Source organism: Panthera leo, chromosome D4, assembly GCF_018350215.1.
Source record: "Panthera leo isolate Ple1 chromosome D4, P.leo_Ple1_pat1.1, whole genome shotgun sequence".
In the NCBI taxonomy this organism is placed as follows: Eukaryota; Metazoa; Chordata; class Mammalia; order Carnivora; family Felidae; genus Panthera; species Panthera leo.
Genome location: NC_056691.1, coordinates 32375946 through 32399307, shown reverse-complemented (window position 1 = coordinate 32399307; position 23362 = coordinate 32375946). Strand labels below are relative to the sequence as shown.

At 36.9% G+C, this 23362-nt stretch overlaps 1 protein-coding gene across 11 annotated transcripts in view; it reads right to left on the bottom strand.

Annotated features, from left to right (window-relative positions):
- The window catches only part of KDM4C (lysine demethylase 4C), a 432720-nt gene that overhangs the window by 303942 nt on the left and 105416 nt on the right, over nucleotides 1–23362 (bottom strand). For 10 of the 11 annotated variants that reach the window (XR_006196163.1, XM_042914120.1, XM_042914121.1 and 7 more), the window contains exons 7-8: nucleotides 17404–17453; nucleotides 2284–2387 (exon numbers count right to left, since the gene is read on the bottom strand). Coding sequence is in view for 10 of the 11 variants with exons in the window: in XM_042914120.1 (XP_042770054.1) it covers nucleotides 2284–2387; nucleotides 17404–17453 (154 nt within the window). In the remaining variant the exon portion in view is untranslated. Of the gene's footprint in view, nucleotides 1–2283; nucleotides 2388–17403; nucleotides 17454–23362 lie in introns of those variants that run through there. The other variant, XM_042914131.1, reaches the window with a different exon arrangement.

The following is a 23362-nucleotide window of genomic DNA, read 5'->3' as shown; positions in this document are numbered from 1 at the left end:
AAATATAAGGCTAATTAACTGCCTTTGGTGTAATATACAGGTCAGAAAATAGAGTAACAGAAAAGAATAAGTCCCTTTTATTATAAAACTAAACAATCACCACAATTCCATATAATGAAGGAAGTTGAAAAGTGCACATGATCTAAAAGCATACATTATGTTTATTAAATACTTTTTCATATATATATGTACATATATATATGATTATGTGCAAATACATTGAAAGAAGGAGGAAAATAATGTTTCTCCAAATGTGAAAGAACTGCCTAAAAAGAGGGTCGAAGTAAGGAGAAAGAATATGTTCTGTATAACATATATTATGCAAAGCCCTTCTTAGAGGTCATCTCTTTTCATCCTCATAACAGCCCTATTAAGTAGGTACTATTGTTATCATCATTTTCCAGCTAAAGAAACTGAGGCTTAGAAAAATTACATAATTTTCCCAGGTGACAGAATCAGGAATAAATTTGTGAAGTTTAATTTGGAAGCCTACACTACTCTGTCCCACGTTACATTACCATTATCAGAGAATATGTTTCTTAAGGAGCACAGAGTTATCACACATCCTTCATCAATGTAGAAAGGGAAGTGGCAGTATTTCATATGAAAAACTGCAATTGCCAATCAGATGATGAGGCACTGGTGTCTTCAGAAGCCACAAAATGTCCCACCCTCAAGAGAGCAGAGGAGAGCCATCTGGTGATTTACCAAGGAGTATTAAGAAGCCACAGCCCAGAAAGGGGTGGAGGGCACCTGCCTCCTTCTCCCCAAAGCTTGGAAAGGAGCTATGAGTTCCAAGGCCTCCATCCTGGGGAAATGAACCAATCCCACAATCCTACTACTTCACATAATCCCTTCTCCAAAGACCAGCTTGATCAATTATCTATCACCAGCCCTAAAATCATAAAAGATTTTCTATCCTTGGGAGACCCTAGTTCACTCATTCTCCTCTGTCTTCTAAAACTCCAACTTAAATAAAAGTGTCTGATCAAGCTAATGCCAACCACCTAAAAGAAACACTCACTGATGATGTGTCTGAGACTAAAAAACCCAGTGCCCAGAGGTATCTGCAAGTGAGACAGAGCGCCACAGCAGCAGTGGCCCATCTCAGGGACACACCCCCCGCCCTCTGTAACAGTGGGCACTGTGACAGCGCTGCAGTTCAAGACCAGCCTCTCTCCACATCTGTGCACACCTGCCACAGTGCACATCTCAGAAGCATGCTTTTTGTCATGGGTAAGACTATGTGAGTAAAACAGTGGTGACAGCATCTCTGTCACACAAGACAAATATGTCTCATCTTATGCGTGAATATAGCTAGATGCTTTGTGCATGAGCATGGATTCCCCTCAAGCTGGAGAATGATTCCTGGTCCTTGCAAAAATTCCACTTTGAACAAAGCTGGGGATTGGGGGTGGAATGCACTTTAAGGGCCTGAAATTAATAAGAGGTAAAGATTTAGTCACAAGTGAAAAACTTCTGAGGTGAAAAACAGCAAAGATTATAGGAAGAAAAGTCAAATTAAAAATGAAGAAAAAAAGAAGATGAAGAGGGTATAGCTATTTATTAATGTTTCTATAAGGAGCTAATTACTAAATCCTCCTCTGAGAGGGAGCTTTTATTTATCTGGTCAAAAGTTTTTTGGTTTTGTTTTTTTTCTTCATTTTAGCTTCTTCACATAAAAGTTCTCATGCTCTGTAATAATTCTGACCCAATAACTACCCATGGACACAAAAATAGAAGAATCTAGCATGTACTGAGTCTTACAGAACTTAATCTTTAGAAATACTCCAAAGAAGCAATATCTGATTAAGTCATCAGGCAATTTTATCCATAATGAAATTTTCATTGTACTATGTCTGAATGTGTTTAGAAGCAACATACTGGTGTCATAATCATTGACTCTAACCAAACTTCTAATAATAATTGTTTTTAAAAAATTGATCATATATATATAGTTATTCATAATCACATATTGATCACATATATACAAATTATGTTATGTTTTATGTTATAAAAGACTTCAGTGTATAAGTGCTACATCTCATTTTGTTGAATGTTCTGCATTTTATTTTCAGTAGTAAATGTATCCTGAAATAAAAGTAACTTCAAATTAGTATTTAGACAAATAATTGCCAGGTTATAAAACATAAATCTGAATTTTCCTACCCACATCCTAAAATTCGTATTTGAAGTCAAGGATATATTAGCTTGTGTTACACTTGTCTTAAATATAAATACTACACACACGAAATGAAATGTTAAAGAGTAATACTAATATACCTTGTCAAAGGGAATACCATACTTCTTCAGTACTGAGGGAGATATCAGTGTCATCTTGTGGCGAAGAAATGCATCACACCCTTGAGAACTGCTTGGGAAAAAACCTAAATGGAAATAATAAATACAAGTAGTAACGTGTCAATTATGATAAAATTTCAGACAGGTTTTGTAAACCTTACGTTCTAGTATTCTCACAGAATGACAGCTTTATGCAAATAAAGACCAACTCCACCATCAAAAAAAACCTCCGGTACTAAAAATTAGAGTCAGAATTCTTAAAAACTAAGGAATACATATGTATATCACTAAAGGTAGACCTTCTTTACAAAAAGAGCTCCCAAAATTATTTTCATAACATATAAGATTACTAAGCCTTACAAATTTATTTATTTTTTATTTTTTTAATGTTTATTTATTTATTTTTTGACAGAGGACAGAGCATGAGCGGGGGAGGGGCAGAGAGCGAGAGGAAGACACAGAATCCGAAACAGGCTCCAGGCTCTGAGCTGTCAGCACAGACCCCGACGCAGGGCTCGAACTCACAGACTGGGAGATCACGACCTGAGCCGAAGTCCGATGCTCAATTGACTGAGCCACTCAGGCACCCCAAGCCTTACAAATTTAAATGAACACATTTTAATTCAATCTGCCTTGTAACTGATGAATGTGCAAAGTAATAAAGCTGATTAGGAAGGTAAATACGCATTTTCATAAAGAAATCTCTCATTTTAAAAAGGCTCCTAGAAGTGATCATTCCAGATACACTTGTCCCAATGCCTGGCAAAGAACAGAAACATAGCAGTTTCCCACCTTTCTGTGTTTCTTTTTGATCAATTTAAAACAGTTAACTGCTAGTGTAGATAATGCTGCTATAAACACTGGGGTGCATGGATCCCTTTAAATTGGTATTTTTGTGTTCTTTGGGGAAATTTAACTCATATCTGGAATCTAAGAAAGAAAACAAAAAGCAAAGGGAAAAGAGAGAGAGAGAGAGAGAGAGAGAGAGAGAGAGAGAGAGAGAGAGAGAGAGGCAAACCAAGAAACAGACTTTTAACTATGGAGAACAAACTGATGTCTACCAGAGGGGAGGTGGGTGGGGACATGCATGAAATAGATGAGGGGGATTAAGGAGGGCGCTTGTTGTGAGGAGCACTGGATGAAAGTGTTGGATCACAATACTGTACACCTGAAACTAATATTACACTGTATATTAACTAACTGGAATTTAAATTAAAACTAAAAAAAAAAAAAAAAAAAAAAAGGTTAGCTGCTATCAATTTCCTGAACCAACTTCCTGGCCAGCACCAGTCAAATGCTTGGACACCTGCTCCACCAGCCTGTGTGGGAGCAATGTTTTGAGGAGTCCCTTAAGTGAGGAAGCTTAACATGCAGCAACCCTTTCACTCAACAGTATATTACAGACCAAAACAGAGTCGTTTTTTTCTACCACTGACTCCATCCCTGCAGTGCTGAGGCAGACTCTCATGAATTCAGCTATGCTAAGCTAGAGGAAAATGAGCATGCATGACCCTGGCTCTTCACCTTCCTCAGTCATAAGGAAACACAACCATGCCAAAGAGAGTGGGAAAGCAAGAAGGGAAAGGCACACATGGAAAGACAGAGAAGAATCCGAGACAGAGAACCCAGACAGAAAACAGAACTCACCAGGAAAACAAGGGATGCACATGAGTAAAGCGGGAAGAAGCAAAGATGCTGTTTAACTCCTCCACTACCAAAATGAAGAGAAAGCCACTGGAAATGCCAGTTATCTAACTCTGTGCTTCAACACACAAATAGGTCAAGCATGTGACGAATCTGACAAAAGGATTACCAGTACTCATTAACTCCATGAACCATTTTAACCTCATGGAAGTATCTCACAAGAATATTTTTAAAGTAAATAAGACTTTATTGATGCTACCATGTAGTATGTGCTCATCAGAAGGAAATAAATCAGCCAGCCAAGAAATAGTCATTAGGTTATAAGGAACCATCTGCAAAAAGGCAGCATGTACTGCTTAAACGTCTGCACTTGAATTTTTTAAGTAGTTGGAAATATTAAAAAGTATATGCCAAAGGAAACAACAGAACTATTACTATTCCCTATAATACCAATGAGAATAAAAAGAATAATTTTGCCCTATATGATCATTTGATGCAGCCCTCTGTTTATGGTTAATACTTATTATACATAAGTAGAAAATAAAACTTTATACCAAATAAGCAACCCAATGAAAAAATGCAGACTTCAGTGAATGAAGAGAAAATACCACACTAGTGTAATGGCCATATCTACACAATATGAAGTCCTGAGTCTTACACCACCGACAGTAAAGCACAGCAAAGTCATCCCCAAATGCACAACCCATGGAAACATTTTAATATCACAATTCAAGTGGATTTAGCAAACTTTTCGAATCTGTAACTTTGTGCATCCTAAATGAATTGAGTTTTAAATTAAAATCAATGAAGAAAGAGGAGTCTATTTAATTTTCTTTTGATATGGATTTATAATCAGGGCCTGAACAATGTGGTGACTGGTCATAAGTTAATTTAAATTGGAAAACCACTGGAGGAAGGTAATTTACAGTATATTAAAAAACTTGAATTGGTTTAGAATTTATATTTACAACAGGCTATCAAAATTATATTTTACATCACTGAAAAACACCTCGTAAACAACACAAATTATGTTCAAAGCATGTAACTCAAAATGAATTTTACCTCAAAATATCTACAGCAGTACATAGCTTATTCCACAGTGTATGAAAAGTATGTTATGTAACATATAAGCAAGTCAATATAATCAGAATACTTATAGATACAAAATGGTATTTTTAAAAACTCAGAGCAATGCTGGCTGAAGAAATGCTACTGTCTTTCATAATTAGTTTAAAAAATGCTTTGGAATCACCTACATAAAAAAAAAACCCTCTGATATAAAAGATAACATTAGGGTAAAAAATTCAACTTAAGACAAGTTGAGTTTTTCAAGAGTCACAAAGAAAAGAAAAAAGTGTTAAAATTTTTGCAAATAAGTCCTTTAAAATATGCCTTTCAGAAGCATTTTTTCTACTCTAGTATTTGCTTTCTTGATGTTTTGAATAATTTATTTGGAAGAAGTGGTCTCTAAAAGTTATATTTTAATGTCACTACTATAACATTCCATAAAATTTTCTAGTTTACTAGTCACACTCTTTTCATGATCTTGGAAATCAAGAAGTTCCAACAAGAAAAAACTTCTACACTGACCCTTCAATGATCTAGTAGTGGAAACAGCAGCTAGCATCCCACTGCCAAGCCTCACACCCATCTTCACCAGCTAATACGCCAGGTGTAGAACACACAGAATAAACCTGCCACATCTTTCTGCAGCAACTACTTTTGTCACATTAGGTCACCTGGCTTATTCTTACATAAAAACAAACATATCAGGTAGGGGAGCAAGACACAAAATCTGCATGAGTGTTGTGGGGTAGTGAGGTTTTACTCTTTTCTCCTACAGGGATATTTTGGTAAGAATATTTGAGAGACAGACTACAAGACATGAACTATGCTATGGGATTTTTGTATAAACCTTATCCAATGCCCTCTTACAGATGCTTGACACACAAGCTTACTTGAGCACCAACTTTCCTCTCTCCTTTACCACTCTGAATGAACACACACCTTTTCACTGGTATTAAATAGCAAAGCTAAGTTTAGACCAAAGATCCAATTGTTTGAAATATTTAAAGCCACCCTCACCTTGTCCACATGGCTAGCAAAACAAGAGAGAATAGCAGTTGTTAAGAACTTGCTGAGTCTTACTGAGACATGGATTCTAAACACAACTTCAACACTCATGTAGCTTTGAACAGTCGTGTAATCTCTCAGCTCCTCAGTTTCCCTGTCTGTACAATTAGGATGCTATTATTATCTTCCTCACTGGATTCTTTTTTTCCAGCTTTATTGAGATATAACTGACATGTAACATTGTATAAGTTCAAGGTATCAGAGTAAGAATTTGATTCATGTATATACTGTGAAATGATTACCACAATAAGTTTAGTTAATATCCATCACTTCATACAGTTACAGTTTTTTGTAATGATAAATGATTTTAATGATACAGTTATAATGTCATAAATTTTATCATATCATAATCAAAAATGATATATCATAAATGACAATGATACAGTTTTTTAGATATGATAAAAATTTCTTAAATCTACTCTCTTAGCAACCTTCACATATACAATATTAACTATAGCCACCATACTGCACAGTACATCTCCAAAACTTATTCTTCTTAGTACTTTTCAGTTTGTACCTTTTGACCACCTTAACTCATTTTCCTTACCCACCATGTCTGTGAACCACCACTAAAATCTGTTCTCAGTATCTGTATGTTCAGTTTTTTTAGATTCCACATGTGAGATCATCTAGTATTTGTCTTTCTCTGTCTGACTTATTTCACTTAGTGTAACAACTCAAGATTCATCCATGTTGTTACAAATGGTAGAATTTCCTTCTTATGGCTGAAATTCCATTGTCTTCACATGTAACACATTTGCTTTATCCATTCAAATGTCAATGGACACTTAGATTGTTTCTATATCTTGGCTACTGTGAATAATGTTTCAATGAACATGAGAGTGGAGAGATCTCTTCTAAACAATGATTCCTTTTCATATATATCCAAAAGAGGAATTGTTGGATCATACAGTAGTTATAAATTTAATTGTTTTAAGTTTGTTTATTTTATTTTGAGAGAGAGAGAGAGAGAGAGAGAGAGAGAGAGAGAGAGAGAGCAGGGGAGGAGCAAAGAGGAAGAAGGAGAGAGAAAATACCAAGCAGACTCTGGGTTGTCAGCACAGAGCCCAATGCAGGGCTCAAACTCGCAAAATGTGAGGTCATGATGTGAGCCGAAACCAAGAGTCGGATGCTTAACTGACTGAGCCACCCAGGCACCCCCTATCTTAAAATGTTTTGAAGAAACTCCATACTGTTTCCTACAATGGCTGTCCTCACTGGATCATTACAGGAAACCAAAAGGATAATGCACAAATAACTTAGCTATAGTCAAAAGGTAGAAGCAACCTAAGTGTCTGTCCATCAACTGATAAATGGATGAACAAAAAGTGTTAATATTCACACAATGAAATATTACTCAGCCATAAAAAAGAATTAAATGCCCATACATACTATAAAATGGAAAATATGATAAGTGAAAGAAGCCAGACACAAAACGTCACATATTGTATCATTCCATGTATACTGAAATATTCTGAATATGTAAATTCCTAGAGAGAAAGCACATTAGTGGCTGTCAGGGGCGAGGGAGAAGTGGGAGGGAACAGAGAACGACTGATTAATAGATACAGGGTTTCCATTTAGGGTGATGAAATTTTCTTGGAACTTGATAGAAGTGATGATTACACAATAAGAATATACTAGGGGTGCCTGGGTGGCTCAGTCAGCAGAGCATCTGACTCTTGATCTCAGGGTTGCGAGCACAGGCCCCACATTGGGCATGGAGCCTACTTTAAAAAAAAAAAAAAAAAGAATATATTAAATGCCACTGAATTGTGCACTTCAAATTGGTTAATAGTTTGTTTTATGTTATGTGAATTTTACTTCAATATTTAAAAAAAAAAAAAAACTTGTTGGCACCAAAAACCATAAAATACCTAGGAATAAACCTAACCAAAGAGGTGAAAAATCTACACAATGAAAACTATACAAAGCTTATGAAAGAACTTGAAGAACACACAAAAAAAGTAAAAATAGTCCATGCTCATGTTTTGGAAGAACAAATATTGTTAAAATGTTAATACTACCCAAAGCAATCTACATAGTCAATGCAATCCCTATCAAAATAGCAGCAGCATTCTTCACAGAGCTAGAACAAACAATCCTAAAATTTGTATGGAACCAGAAAAGATTCCAAACAGCCAAAGCAATCCTGAAAAAGAAAACCAAAGCTGGAGGCATCACAATCCCGGACTTCAAGATGTATTACAAAGCTGTAATCATCAAGACAGTATGGTACTGGCACAAAAACACTCAGATCAATGGAACAGAACACAGAGCCCAGAAATGGACCCACAAACATATGGTCAACTAATCTTTGACAAAGCAGGAAAGAATATCCAATGGAATAAAGACAGTTTCTTCAGTTAATGGTGTTGGGAAAACTGGACAGTAACATGAAGAAAAATGAACCTGGACCACTTTCTTATGCTATACACAAAAATAAACTCAAAATGGATGAAAGACCTAAATGTAAGACAGGAAGCCATCAAAATCCTCGAGGAGAAAGTAGGCAAAAACCTCTTTGATCTTGGCCACAGCAACTTCTTACTCAACACGTCCCTGGAGGCAAGGGAAACAAAAGCAAAAATGAACTACTAGGACCTCATCAAAATAAAAAGCTTCTGCACAGCAAAGGAAACAATAAGCAAAACTAAAAGGCAACTGACGGAATGGGAGAAGATATTTGCAAATGACATATAAGATAAAGGGTTAGTATCAAAAATCTATAAAGAACTTACCAAACTCAATACCTAAAAACAAATAATCCACTGAAGAAATGGGCAAAAGACATGAATAGACACTTCATCAAAGAAGACATCCAAATGGCTAAAAGACACATGAAAAAAATGTTCAACATCATTCATCATCAGGGAAATACAAATCAAAAAACCACAATGAAATACCACCTCACACCAGTCAGAATGGCTAAAATTAACAACTCAGGCAATAACAGATGTTGGCAAGGATGCAGAGAAAGAGAATCTTTTTTGCACTGCTGGTGGGAATGCAAACTGGTGCAGTCACTCTGGAAAACAGTATGGAGATTCCTCAAAAAACTAAAAATAGAACTAACCTACAACCCAGCAATTGCACTACTAGGTATTTATCCAAGGGATACAGGTGTGCTGTTTCGAAGGGGCACATGCACCCCAATGTTTATAGCATCACTATCAACAATAGCCCAAGTATGGAAAGAGCCCAAGTGTCCATAGACACATGAATGGATAAAGAAGATGTGGTATATATATACAACGGAATATTACTCGGCAATCAGAAAGAATGAATCTTGCCATTTGCAACTACATGGATGGAACTGGAGGGTATTATACTAAGCAAAATTAGTCAGTCATACAAAGACAAATATCATGACTTCACTCATATGAAGTCTTTAAGATACAAAACAGATGAACATAAGGGAAGGGAAGCAAGAAGAATATAAAAACAAGGAGGGGGACAAAACATAAGAGACTCTTAAATACAGAGGTCAAACTGAGGGTTGCTGCAGGGGTTGTGGGTGGGGGGATGGGCTAAATGGGTAAGGGACATTAAAGAAAACACTTGTTGGGTTGAGCCCTGGATGTTATACATAGGGGATGCATCACTGGAATCCACTCCTGAAATCATTATTGCACTACATGCTAACTAACTTGGATGTAAATTTAAAAATAAAAATAAAATAAAAATGAAGTATGTAAGACATACTCAGCAAACAGTAAAAAAAGAAAGAAAGAAAGAAAGAAAGAAAGAAAGAGAAAAGAAAAAAGAAAAGAAAAGAAAAAAGGGAGAAAAAAACTTGTTAGTATACTTGACACAGTAAATTTCAGTAAATATTAACCATTCTTTTTATCCCTATTACTCGTTTAAACAATACTGACTCCAGTCACCACGTTAGTTCAATGAATCTTCCTTTTCCACTGTCTCTGCAGCCTCCTAGCTGAGAAGGGGGAATCACAGTCCCAAGAGATCTAGAGAGCTGACTGGGGGTGTTTTCATGAAAAGTCAATGGTTACGAAGCTTTAAAAACTGTCTCATTTCCAGGGTACCTGGGTGGCTCAGTCAGTTGGGCATCTGACTCTTGATTTCGGCTCAGGTCATGATCTCACAATTTGTGAATTTGAGTCCCGCATCAGGCTGTGCACTGACAATGTGGAGCTTGGATTCTCTATCTCCCCTTCTCTCTGCCCCTCCCCCACTCATCCCCCCTCCCCCCGCCCCAAATAAGCAACCGTCAAAAAAAAGGTTAAAAAAAATTGTATCATTCTCTTGGGCCTTCTGACCTAAACCTAACAGTTCTAGTCACAAGTAACAAACTTCTTCCCCAAAAAGGAATTCTAACAGTCAAGCACAACCTGAGTTAAACCATATGGATTCACTTTTAACTTTGTATTCACCTGTAGATTCTTCCAATTGTTCTCTAACTCTATTGTTTTAAAATTAAACATCAACATTCAGCCTGGATTCCAAATTAATACTCACAGTTGAGCTCTAATGTAAAAACCCTATACAACTGGAAAGACCAGACTGAGAAGACAATCACTTATTTCACACTCCAAGCTATGGATATTGGTAAGGACAACCATTTTACAACTTATTTCCCCCATACCAACTCCTGTCCACAAGTAACACATTAGGGTTTCTGTGACAGGTAAATCAATGGACTCCCAATGAAATGGTATCTGATTTGGAGGTATAAAAGAAAAAAAAAAAACTGGAAGAATAGTTTGGAAAAACAAACTAAGTTTCCAATGAGCAAAACAGTTTAAATATATATTTCAAGAAGAATCAACTCTTGTGGTTATAGCATCCAAGAGAAGGGAAGAGCAATAATACAAACTTATAATAGGCTGCTTAAACAACTTGATTTACATGATCTATACCTCATTTATACTATCTACAAAGATAGGACCCTACCAGTTGCCAACTCCTTAATAAAATAAAGACAATATTTTTGTTTGTTTTTTAAGATACTTTACAGTGGTAAGCAAGCAACGATGGTCTTTGGAACATTCTTTCAGCCCAAACATGTTAGAGGATAAAAATGTAGTATGATAAAAAGCATGTACTCCAGAGCTCCCAACAAAGCCCTAAAGCCCAAAAAGTATCCAATAATAACCTTTGCTAAGACTAATAAAGTACTGTGGGTGGCTCAGTCAGTAAAGCATCTGACTTCGGCTCAGGTAATGATCTCGCAGTTTGTGAGTTCGAGACCTGCATCGGGCTCTGTACTGACAGCTCAGAGCCTGGAGCCTGCTTCAGATTCTGTGTCTTCCTCTCTCTCTGCCACTCCTCCACCTGTTCTCTGTCTCTCTCTCAAAAATAAATGAACATTAAAAAATTAAAAAAAAAAAGACTTACAAAATACTGCTAGGAGTTGTACAGCATGGGTAGTGCAGAATCCCGTAAGTCCTCTCAAGGATCAGGTTGCATCCATTGAATACAATGTCCAGTATCCAATGGAAAAATGATCATATGTGAGAAGCATTATTCTAAGTGAAAGAAGACAAAGGAGTCTACATACTGTAAAATTCTATTTTTAGGGACAGAAATCAGATTAATGGTTGCCAATGGCTGTGGGGAAGGATTAACTGGGAAATGGCACAACAGAATCTTTTCAGGGAATTGGATATGATCTGTATCTTGATGATGGTGGTAATTACACCACTGTACATATTTGTCAAAACTCACTGAACTGTATATTTAAAGGGAGTCACTTTTGCTGTAAGCACATTATACCTCAATTAATCTGACCTCCCAAAATAATCATTAAATGTTTTTAAATTGTTTTAGAGATAGAGCAGATCTACTCTAAAAATGTATTCTTTCCTTCAGATAAAAATTTCTCCAAACTGTCCATTGGTTTATATTTTCTAACACATTGGCTGTTACAAAGGAATTCCTTTTCTTTCTTAATTTTTTTAATGTGTATTTATTTTTGACAGAGAGAGACAGAGCATGAGCGGGGGAGGGGCAGAGAGAGAGGGAGACACAGAATCTGAAGCAGGCTCCAGGCTTTGAGCTGTCAGCACAGAGCCCAATGCAGGGCTTGAACCCACAGACCGCGAGATCATGACCTGAAACGAAGTCAGACGCTAAAACGATTGAGCCACCCAGGCGCCCCACAAAGGAATTCCTTCTAAATTCCAATCTCATATGACAAACTAAACCCATAATGTTGCTATTAAATCACCAAAGTTTGAGCCTTGGAAAAAGATTAAAAATCAAAGTTTAGTAACTATTACTATGGATTTGAGAACACTACTTTGGAGAAGTTTAAATTAGTTAATTAGGAAGGAAAGGATGAAGGGAAGAAAGGAATGAGGAAAGATGAAGAAATCAGACATGTAGAATTTTTGCCCACATTAGCAACAGATTTTAAGATAATTTAATTTAAATATAATTGAAATTTACCCAAATATGCTTTGCTAGAGTTTTTATAATGGTTTTTGCAATATTCATATGACTAACAGGCTTGAAAATATATAGCAACCATACAAACAAATGGTAAGGAAAAGAATACAGAAAAAGGATATAGAAGGATTCAATTAATTTGACTTCTGTGAGAAGTGCTTTTAGATAGATGTATTAAATTTACACATGAAATTTCTTAACAACTTTATTAATGAAAAGAACCAATGAGCTACAGTATGTGGGGAAAAACTTGGTACTTTTTACCCACATCCCTACCTAAAATATCAAGTTTAGAGGTTTAAGCTACAGTTGACCTCTCTGTGCTTGCTACCATTTAATTTGGATTAGGTAGAAAATTATCACACTGCAAGGTTCACCCACCTCTAAGCGTCTCATAATCTATCAAAACAGGCTTCACTCTGCTTTAAGTGTCCCATGACCCACCAACATCACTACTAGTAGAGACAGAACTCCATGGAGCACTCCAGAGGAGCACAAGGAGATATTCACACTGATCATGGTCTTGAGAAGGATGGTGAGTCTCCTAAACAATCACCTTATTTTATCTCCTGAACACAGTACACTATGTAATAGTCAAGTTTTTTCCAGTTCAAGCTGGCTGTCAGAACATTTAGGGTTCAAATTTCTACCCAATTTAACAAGTATATAGGTCATTACATATGGTTTCTTATTGCATTCCTAAGACCACATTGTTTCAGATCCCACTTCTGTCCCCTTGACATGACACATGGATCACACAGGCATAGATCAAGGACTCCCCAGGCCAAGTACTTTGAGCTCAAACAGGTCATAGTCAAGCTAACCAGAATTTTCCTGGCTCAGCCTCCATCATGAAGAATCAAAGTACTCTTAATTTCCCTCCATAGTAACTCTTCCCTGACAGCTGACATTCCCTTCCCGAATTCTTCCTTCCCATTCTCTGTCACTTTTTAGAAAATTGTCTTCCATCCTACATTCAAATTATGCTAGCTTGGTGTATGTTATGTATCATTTCCCAATGTCTAAAATCCTTCTAGGAACATAGCTGGGTATAAAATATTCAGATATATTTAAACATGGACAGTGATATCTGACATCAAATTATGAGGAAATTAAGTTTAGGGCCTGTTGCACCATTCTTAATGTAACTCAGCTGATAGAAAGATGAAAATAACATACCCTGACATACCACACATTGATCTCCATGCCTAAGGCATGAGTTAGGCATGAAGGCAGAGAGTATATCACTGAACTTCATTTTTTATGGCTTAGGGGGTCCCTTAAAATTGACTATTTACACACAGGGGTGTTTTTATTTATTAGTCTTTCAAAACGAGGCATTTTAATATGATATTTTCAGACCATTAGCTAAATGAATGCTTAAGGGAATAATGTATTTATGATTTGGAGATCTGATAAAAGTATATTTTCCTAATTCCAAGACAGAGGCATGAGAACAGATCAATTTAGAATCTGTTCATAAAACTAAAATGACTTGTTGTTTATTGCTGCTCTTCTAGTCTCTTGACAGCAGGTTCACAATCTCTTCAGGCCAAACCCTCTGAAGGGATTTAAAGATGGCTTCCCAGAAATCCATATAAATGACCAATTTTGAGTATAATTTCAGAGTCCACAGACTGCCTGTATCCCACCCACAAGACCCTTCTGCAATCAGGCTAAGGCTCTCTGCTCCACAGGCTTAAATTTAAGGCTACTAGTCATTAAAACACACACAACCCCAAATTTTTAAAAACTAACTATTAAAAAAAGCAAATTAATCCTTCATAACAATGACTCTTCTGTTCTTTTTTGCTAAATGTTGTTTTAATAAGTCACAACTAAAATACTTGCTACAAGTAAGTATAAGAATCAATTTATTCACTTCTACAACACTGTCATCTGAAACAAGATTCCTGCTGATCATTCATACTTCCAAACTCAGATGCACAAAGCCCTAACTCACATATTCTTTTCCCAGTAACCAATATTTTGACCACAGTAAGTCATCTTCAATTTTTTTAACGCTGGCATTTTATTCACAACAAAAAACTAATGGACTACAGTCCTTCACAAAAACTTTTAGTCATTCCCAATTTATTTTAATCCATATGTTGCTTAACTCAATAGAACAGCAAAGATATTGTCTTATTTCTAAAATAGATGAGATTTTGACGATCTAAAAAGTGAAAATGTTCAAAACTGTCATTCATGATTTAACATTATATCTCTATTCTCCTTTATATCTTTCATTCAGTTTTATCAAACCAAAAATTAGAAAGAATGTAATGGCATTACAGGCAAACATAACAAGTATAAGAATTGCAACAATTCACTTGAGTTTTTTTTATTATACTTACATCTACATAATATTGGGGAAAAAACTATATAAACGAGAAAGCAGCTGAAGGGCAAAATCAAATCCTGGTTTTATTAGATGCAGGCTTAATGTCTCCCAGATAAAATATTTGTAGGTGCCACAGTCAATCAAGATTTCAATGGAAACCAAAGATGAAAGCATTCATGCATAAAAGGCAAGTGTGATAATTATGATGTGCAGACAAGATAATGGAAAATATCCCAGGCTGCTTTTCATTTTATGTATCAAGTGCTGCCTTGACCTAGACATCCTATAATGTTCCATCACATTTACTGCATTATTTTATCATTTTAATTATTTAGCAGAATTCAATTAATTTGGCTGGCATCTGGTCAGTGGATGGGATTCCTCTACTGTCTATTGGGTCTTTTCCCTGTGTCATTTCTCAAAATAATCCTGCAAAACAGTTCTGAACAAACATGCGATTGATTTAAAATTCTTGTTCATCCTTCAAGTTTATTAACCTCTTACTGATTAAACAAATGGCACCCACTTTCCTAGAATGTCATTTTCAGACAGTTTATGTCAAAGCATTCGCAGACAATTTATAGCAGAAATTTTAGTGTGTGACTCTATACTGTAAAGTTTACATTGGTTCCATTTTAAAAGTTCTCTGGTGGTGAGGCAAACAGAAAATGGTGGAATAATTATTATAGAGAAGAGGATAGCTCAGCATACAGATTTAGCACAAAGTTCACTGCCTGTGTATTTAAGGATTATGATAATCATTTTCTCAGCTATGTCTAATCTATTATCCAGAACCAGGATTCATCCACCTTAATATTCATGAAAATAGTCCCTAACAAAGTTCAAGATTACAGTTACATTGCTATTATTACTACAATGTATTACATTATAAAAACACTAAGACTTTATAGTTATTAGCCTGCCAAAATTATAATAATGCTTCTGACAAATGTGATACTGTAACTGTTCCTTCTAATACTCTCCTATAATTTGGGGGGAAAGTAACTTTTAGATATCATTAACAAGTTCTGTTCAAAACTGTCAAGTCAATGAAAGGGATTTTTCAGTGTCCCCATTTCATTATCAAATGAAAACATACATAATGCAAGAACAAAAATCCTTTCCTACTAAAAGGCAAACCTAAAACACCAATAAAACAGATCAGCACCTGACTAAAAGGACAATGGTCACTGAGGATTCGATCCTGGATAAAAGCAGAATGTCTTAGGCTAGTTGTCACTCAAATGGAACTCCACTTTCCCCTAGAAACAAGTCACTACCAGTCTACTTATTCCTTGGTCAAGGAAAACAGATGAGGTTGGCAGTGGGTGAATATGATTCTCCTCCCTTGTATTAACAGATATGGCAAGTTTTTTTCTGTCCTAAACACAGAAAAGAAAAGAGGAAAGTGCCTTCTGTGATACAAGTGGGTACACAATGAAACCATTAATAGAGTTCTTCATTCTGGCCCATATGAAGTTGGACAAAGCCTCAAAAAATAAAAATTCAAGTTCCACTAAGGTATGCTTAAATTTGCCAGTCTAAGGGGTGACTGGGTGGCTTAGTTGGTTGAGTGTCCGACTTCAGCTCAATTCATGATGTCGCAGTTTGTGAGTTCAAGCCCCGCATCAGTCTCTGTGATTGAAAGCTCAGAGCCTGGAGCCTGCTTCAGGTTCTGTGTGTGTGTGTGTGTGTGTCTCTCTCTACCCCTCCTTTGCTTGCACTCTGTCTCTGTCTCTGTCTCTCTCTCAATAAATAAACATAAAAAAAAACTTGATAGTCTAAGAAGGCATATACCCTCATGCTTATCTGCTTATGTCATCTTCATACTTCCATAAGAGTAACCCCAAACCCAGGGTGCCAAATCAGGAGTCAGAAAGAGATTTAACACAACCCTTTGGTGAAATGATAGGACAACATGAAAAGTACTCATAAAATACCTGCACCCTGATATGCAGCATCTTTGGAATTCATCTCAAGAGTGTAACTTTAAAAAAGGAAAAACAGGGGTGTCTGGGTGGCTCAGTCAGTTGAGCATCTGACTTTTGCTCAGTTCATGATCTCACGGTTCATGAGTTCAAGCCCCACATTGGGTTCTGTGCTGACAGCTCAAAGCCTGGAGCCTGCTTCAGATTCTGTGTCTCCCTCTCTCTGTCTCTCTGCCCCTCCTCTGCTCGCACTTTGTACTCTCTCTCTAACATAAACATTTTTTTTTTAATTTTAATAATAAAAAAGGGAAAAATATTATTAGCACAATGTTAAATAAGTTATATATATGTATATATGTATTAAAAATTATATAAAAGAGAAAAAATTGGAAATAATCAAAATAGTTAAGTGCAATTACTTGATGAACTACTAAGCAGCCAACTAAAATAATCATGAAGACTATGCAACAGGAAAAAATATTCACACAGTAATGTGAAAAAAATTTTAATTGTTCTATTAGAAAAACATTCAAAAGTCATTAACTTAAAAAGAGTAAAACTAACCAAGTTAGATACCACACTGTAAAAATACCTCAAAAACAAATAATCTGTCTAGATGAGAAACATAGAAAGCAAGTTTACCTTGAGCTAGTCTTTCAAGTCGTTTTCCATGTTCTGGGGGTATTGCATACCTAAAATTTTAAACATAAATAAAAATTTTAGGTTTATAACTGTTCTTAGTATCCTAAGACAATGTCATGTAAAACAAAAACAAAAACAACAATGCCAAATTCCATTTAGACATACTGAAATCAGAAAACTAATCACAGAGTCATATCCCTTGAACACTAGACAGAAGAAAAATAAACTTAACCTAACCTATTTCAATACCCCAGCTCACCATCCCAACCACATTTTACAAATTAGGGAACAAAGGCCCAAGGCCAGTAAACTACTTGGAGAAGGGAGGCAGTTAGCCACAGCAGGAAGACTAGAACCTCTTTTCCAACACTCACAGCACCCCAGAAATCCAGGACTATTTTTGGTTGTATGTTTTATGTTTTGTTGTTGGTTAGTTTGGCCTTTGTTTTTAAGAAGACCTAGGTTGCTGTGCCTTTTTTAACCTTTTAAAATGTTTTTATTGACAGCAGGATAAAACACAAAATTATTGTAGCAATATTCATATTTGCACCAAATATTTCTAAGAACATTATACCTTTCAAGTAGTTTTTTTTTAAGTTTATTTATTTTTGAAGGGCAGAGAGAGACAGGGGGACAGAGGATCTGAAGCAGGCTCTGAGCTGACAGCAGAGAGTCTGATGCGGGGCTTGAAGTCACAAACTGTGAAATCATGACCTGAGCCAAAGTCGGATGCTTAACCAACTGAGCCACCCAGGTGCCCCTCAAAAAGATTTTAAATAAAAAATTACCAGTGATAAGAAAGACCTGTTTATTGATTTTGTGATTTTGTGACTTTTAAAATCTTGATTATAGAAAAAAAATGTCCACCCTGCTATAGAAATGCTCATTTCTAGTTCCTGGTGTTTTCATAAGTGGAATACTTGAACTTATCTATGGTGAACTTACTAAAAATTTTAAACAATCTCAAAATTTATTACACAAATAATCTTATAAACAGTTTAATGAGGAAATTTAAGGATATTAAAAATATAGTTAAATGATTATTTCACGTTTTAAGTAAAAATGATGTTATCCTTAAGACCTACATATGCTATGTTTACCAGCTCAATATATATGATATATATGAAGTACAAGTTACTTTTTACTAAAATAATTTTTCTCATTTTACTTAACACCACACTTGGTTGCATTTAATGCCACTGATAACATATGCAAAATTTAACTGGATCCAATGTAACTAGGCAATTCTCTGAAAGAAAATTCAACCATACATCCTGTTCCTTAAGGCGCTGTTAATGAAATTATTCCAACTGAATTGGGAGATAAAATTTTAGCAAAACTAAATGACAATCATCCAATTTATTTATAAACAGGCCACTTCTTAGCAGTTTTTAATCCCCAGTTTGTATCACCAAATATACCCAGAAAGGGGAAAAAACCCATCTACATACACCAGACAAGAGGGCCATGTCCCCCATAACAATCATACACACCCATGCATGTACAAACATATGCTTGCACACATGTAACAAGTATATGCTTGCCCACAATGGCTAGACATGGATGGAGATATACATCCAGATTTCCTTTTCTGAAAAATTGGTATCGAAGTTAAAGCTCATTAATCTGAGGTTCAATCATCTATTCAAAGAAAACATATAAACAAATGTAATTATAAACATAAACATACATATAAGGAAAATGAATATCTCTGACATAGTCTTTCAGTTGGTCCACACAACCCTATGACAAAATCACATACCCAACACTTCTTCTAAAGTCATCTTCTAAAAGGATATTTATGAAACTTCTCTAGAAGCTGATCATCAAAAAGATTTTCTCCATACACTACACATGTAACAAAAATTCTTCAAATCGGACACATGACCGTAAGACACTAGGTGTGTCTCCTTGATGCAGCTTGCCCTTTGAGCCACTAAAATGTAACTGACCACTACAGGTGTGCTCCCCACATTCTTCCAAACTACATTCTACAGTATACTAAAGTCATCTCTGCGAACTACAGCTGATGATGACAAAACCCTGAACCTTCAATGGCTGACTGTAACCTGAAGGACAGAAGCCAAACTCCTCTGAAAGGCACACAGGCCTGCTGCAATCTTGACAACTTTTCAGATGTCCCAATCAAACCTGCTCTTTGGTTTTAACAAATCATTTGAAGCTCTTTCCAGTGTCCTTGCTATTTCACACCTCCACTATTTTCCATCCCCTCTTTCTTAGCTTTATAAGCCCTCAGTTTTGTCCAGTCAACAAAAACACTCCTTTCTCCAAGCTCACCCTGAGTCACCCCAAGGGAGAGCCTCCCCTTCCCTCTTTTGCTGTATCACCCACATGGAATACAGACCTCCACCATGGCACTCAGAGTTTAATTTTTTTTTCACCTTTGTGCCTCCCTGCTCTCCTCTCAAGCACCTTAGTGGCAAAGGCCAGTGTCTTTCTCCTAGAACAAAGCACCAGTTGAGCAGATGCTCAGTGTTTGCTGACTTCTGTCACTCTCAAATGATGAATGATATTCCTGCTCCTGCATGATAGAAGGCATGAAGGAGAGGAAGGATATGGGAAAAAGAAAAGTACTCCCACATTTTTCATTCCCATTAACCCTGGAATCCATTGCAACCTGAATCTTATTTTTATCATTCTTGATATAACTGCTTGGACAAAGAGTGATATATTTTTTAGTCCTTACCTACTTGGTCTTCTCTTGAATTTCTGACCAGATCCTTGAAACACTCACTTCCCTTGAGTTTCATGATCTAACTCATTTCCAATGATTTTCTTCCTTCTGCTCTTGCCAAACTTCACAGTGACATTCTCCAGGACTCCATGTTTTAGCGCTTCTATATTTTTCTCTGAGGGAACCACCTTCACTCAAGGCTTCACAACTTTCCTTGTGGTGTTGAACCACACATTTCCATTCCAAGCGTCTCTTGGGCTCTGAACCTCTAAAACAAACCAGCTATTCAACAAATCCATTTGGCAGCCCTCAAACACAATTTGTCCAAAGTTTAATCCTCCAATATCTTCCTGACAGATCTGCTTCTCCTCCAGAGTTCCCCATCCATCCAACTTTCCAGAAATGTTGGAGTTGTCTACAGTTATGCTCCCCTTATTTAATCAATCCCCAAGTTGTATGTGTTCTACTTTGTACCTGTTCAAGAGAGGTCTCATGAATCTCATGCATTTATTTGTCTAGCCCACTGCCACCATCTTGACCCAGGCCATCATTCTCCATCACACACAGTACTGCTTCATCTCTTAAATGGCTACCCTGCCTCTGGCCTTGCCCTCTGTAGTCCAGGTGGCCCAATCAGAGCATATCACTTTCCTTCCCTGTTTAAAATCTATGTAGCAAGAGGAACTTGTGACTAAACAGAGACAAGCTGGAGGGCCCATACACAGAGGGACTTACCACAGACAATGAGTGACCTGGCTGAGAGGAGTTCTATGGCCTGGAAAAGTTCCTAGGCTATCACTTCAGAAGTTTCAACACCCATAAGATCAAATTCATGACTTCCTCCTCCTTTAAAATGATTCTCTCTCTAAGCATTCATAACTCTATTTTCCCTTAGCCTTCCAAACTAAGTCAACTCTTCCTGATTTTTCAATCTCTCTGCCCTCATTGCCAGTCACAAGTCCTATCCACTCTATACCCAAAACCTCATATCCATCTCCCTTAGCATCACATCAATTTCAAGTTTGATTTGCCCCCAACTAGACTACTATAATAATTAAACTCTCTGCCTGAATCTCCCTGGGCAGCTAGAGTTTTTGAAACACTATCATAAGACCCTTTATTCCTTACTGCCTGGCTTCCAAGGACCTCCCACACACACAGTTTAGCCCTAGCTTTAAACATCAACAGTCTGCTCTCAGTAGGCTAGACTATGAATTATTCTATCACTCACATGGGCTTTAACCTCACGCCTCACCTCAAATAGCCCTCTCCATTCCACTTCAAACCCCAGCCTTCCAAGCCCTGATTCCACCTCCTCCTTGAAGCTTTCACTGACCACTATAAATCTCAGCAATCTCACCCCTTTTCTTTCTTCCAGTGCCCTTCTATTTTTCATGTAGTATTTATCATCTACTACTTTCCAGAGCTAGCTTCTGTTCAGTGTGCGTAAGTCACTTTTGACTGGATACCAATGAGTTCTATGAGGGACAGAATGACTACCACAACCTGGAAATTTTCACATGAATTATCCTTTTTAACATACCTTGTATAGTGAGTACCCAGTTCATAGCCAGGCACTCTACTATGTACTATACCACTAGCTGGTTATGCAGCTAATTCTTAATTCTTCAAGGATATGAATGTGTCTTGCCCTTCTCTGTATTCTTTGAAATCCACCAAATAAGATGCCTATCATTGTATGCCCTCAAGTACATAATGGTTTGTTGAAATTATTAATTGCTCATCTAACCTTCAGGACAGTGTTTTTGTTTCAGATATAATGAATACTGCCAACAATTCTGCTAATATTAAGAAACTATGAATCACTAATGAACTATGAACACACTAATTAGATATTTACAGGGTGATGTTTTATTTAAAACCAGAGTCTTTTATGAATTTTTTTAAAAATCGAATTTGAAGACCAAAGAAAACAGAATAATCCCTCTAAGCACATCTTTGGGTGGTTTATTCAAAGAAGAGACCTAAAGTAATGTTATCCTGATGGGTGTAATATAAACACGATCTTGAATGAATAATATCAGGCTGACAGTTCAAACTGTCAGTAGGCAAAGGTGTATTTTTCACAATGTAGTAGATCCATTCCTCTGATTCAGGTTTTCTCTACAAAGTGGCCTACTGTATTTCTTTTCAAGGTATGCTCAGTCCATTAGTTCATTAGAAGTGTTTATCAGCACTTCTCAAAGAGAAACTCCTACTTTTCAGATCACTCCCTGAAAGTCTCCCTAATTTGGGGTGGAACCCTGGGACTGTCACTAACATGCTTAGAAAGAAATGTTCTCAGCTACGCCCCCCACCCCGCCCATATCTCTGTCACTGTGCTGTCTGACATAGGTAGCTGTGTGAGTTCCTCTGCCAGTCTCACCAACAGGTGCTTCTGGCACCTCCTGATGGCCCAGCTTCAACCCACTCTGTAACATCTAGGGCAGTCTTACCAAGCCCTGAGCAGAGGGAGAATCCTTCTAGGTCCGTGTCATCTTCAAGCAGATCAGTTCTAAAACAGCACTGTTCTTTACTCCCCTCTCTTAACTGAGGCTACATGTGAAGTAGCCCTTTCCTCTTCTTGTGTTTCCTTTTCTTCTTGCAATTTCTCTTATAGTCATCTCCCAAAAAGAATAAAGCTCACATCCCCAAGGACAGTTTTCTGATAGACGAGTCTAAATTGACTCTCCCCGCTTTTACTGGCATAAGCTTATGCACCTGCCTTGTTCTCTATAGTTATTAAGGGGTGGAAAGCTCAGTGAAAAGAATAACTGACCAATAAATACTATAACAGCTCATCACAGCTACTGTTTATTGAACATTTATACTATGCCAGACCTTGTGCAAATTCTACTACTACCACCTCCATTTTACTGATGAGGAAACCAAGGCTTAAAGGGATTTACTTGAGCAAGAAGGACAACAGAGCTGACACCCAACCCCTGTATTGGGTTGGGTGATGGGATGCCAAAGCCCAAGATGTGCTTTCCAGCCCTGTATTTCATTCCTGTTTCTTCACCAATCACCACAAAGATGCCACCTGGAAGGAAGTGTGAGGGGCTAATGAGCACCTCCCTCCCCAAGCAAATACACAATGATCACTGCGATCACTGGACGGTGATCCAACTTCGGAAGAAAAATTTTTCTGCCTGCAACTAACAGACCAAAGTTCCAATATTCACACAGAATTCTTCTCCAGCTACCCTTCCTAACTTTATTACATTTTTTTCATATTATTTTTTTTCAATATATGAAATTTAT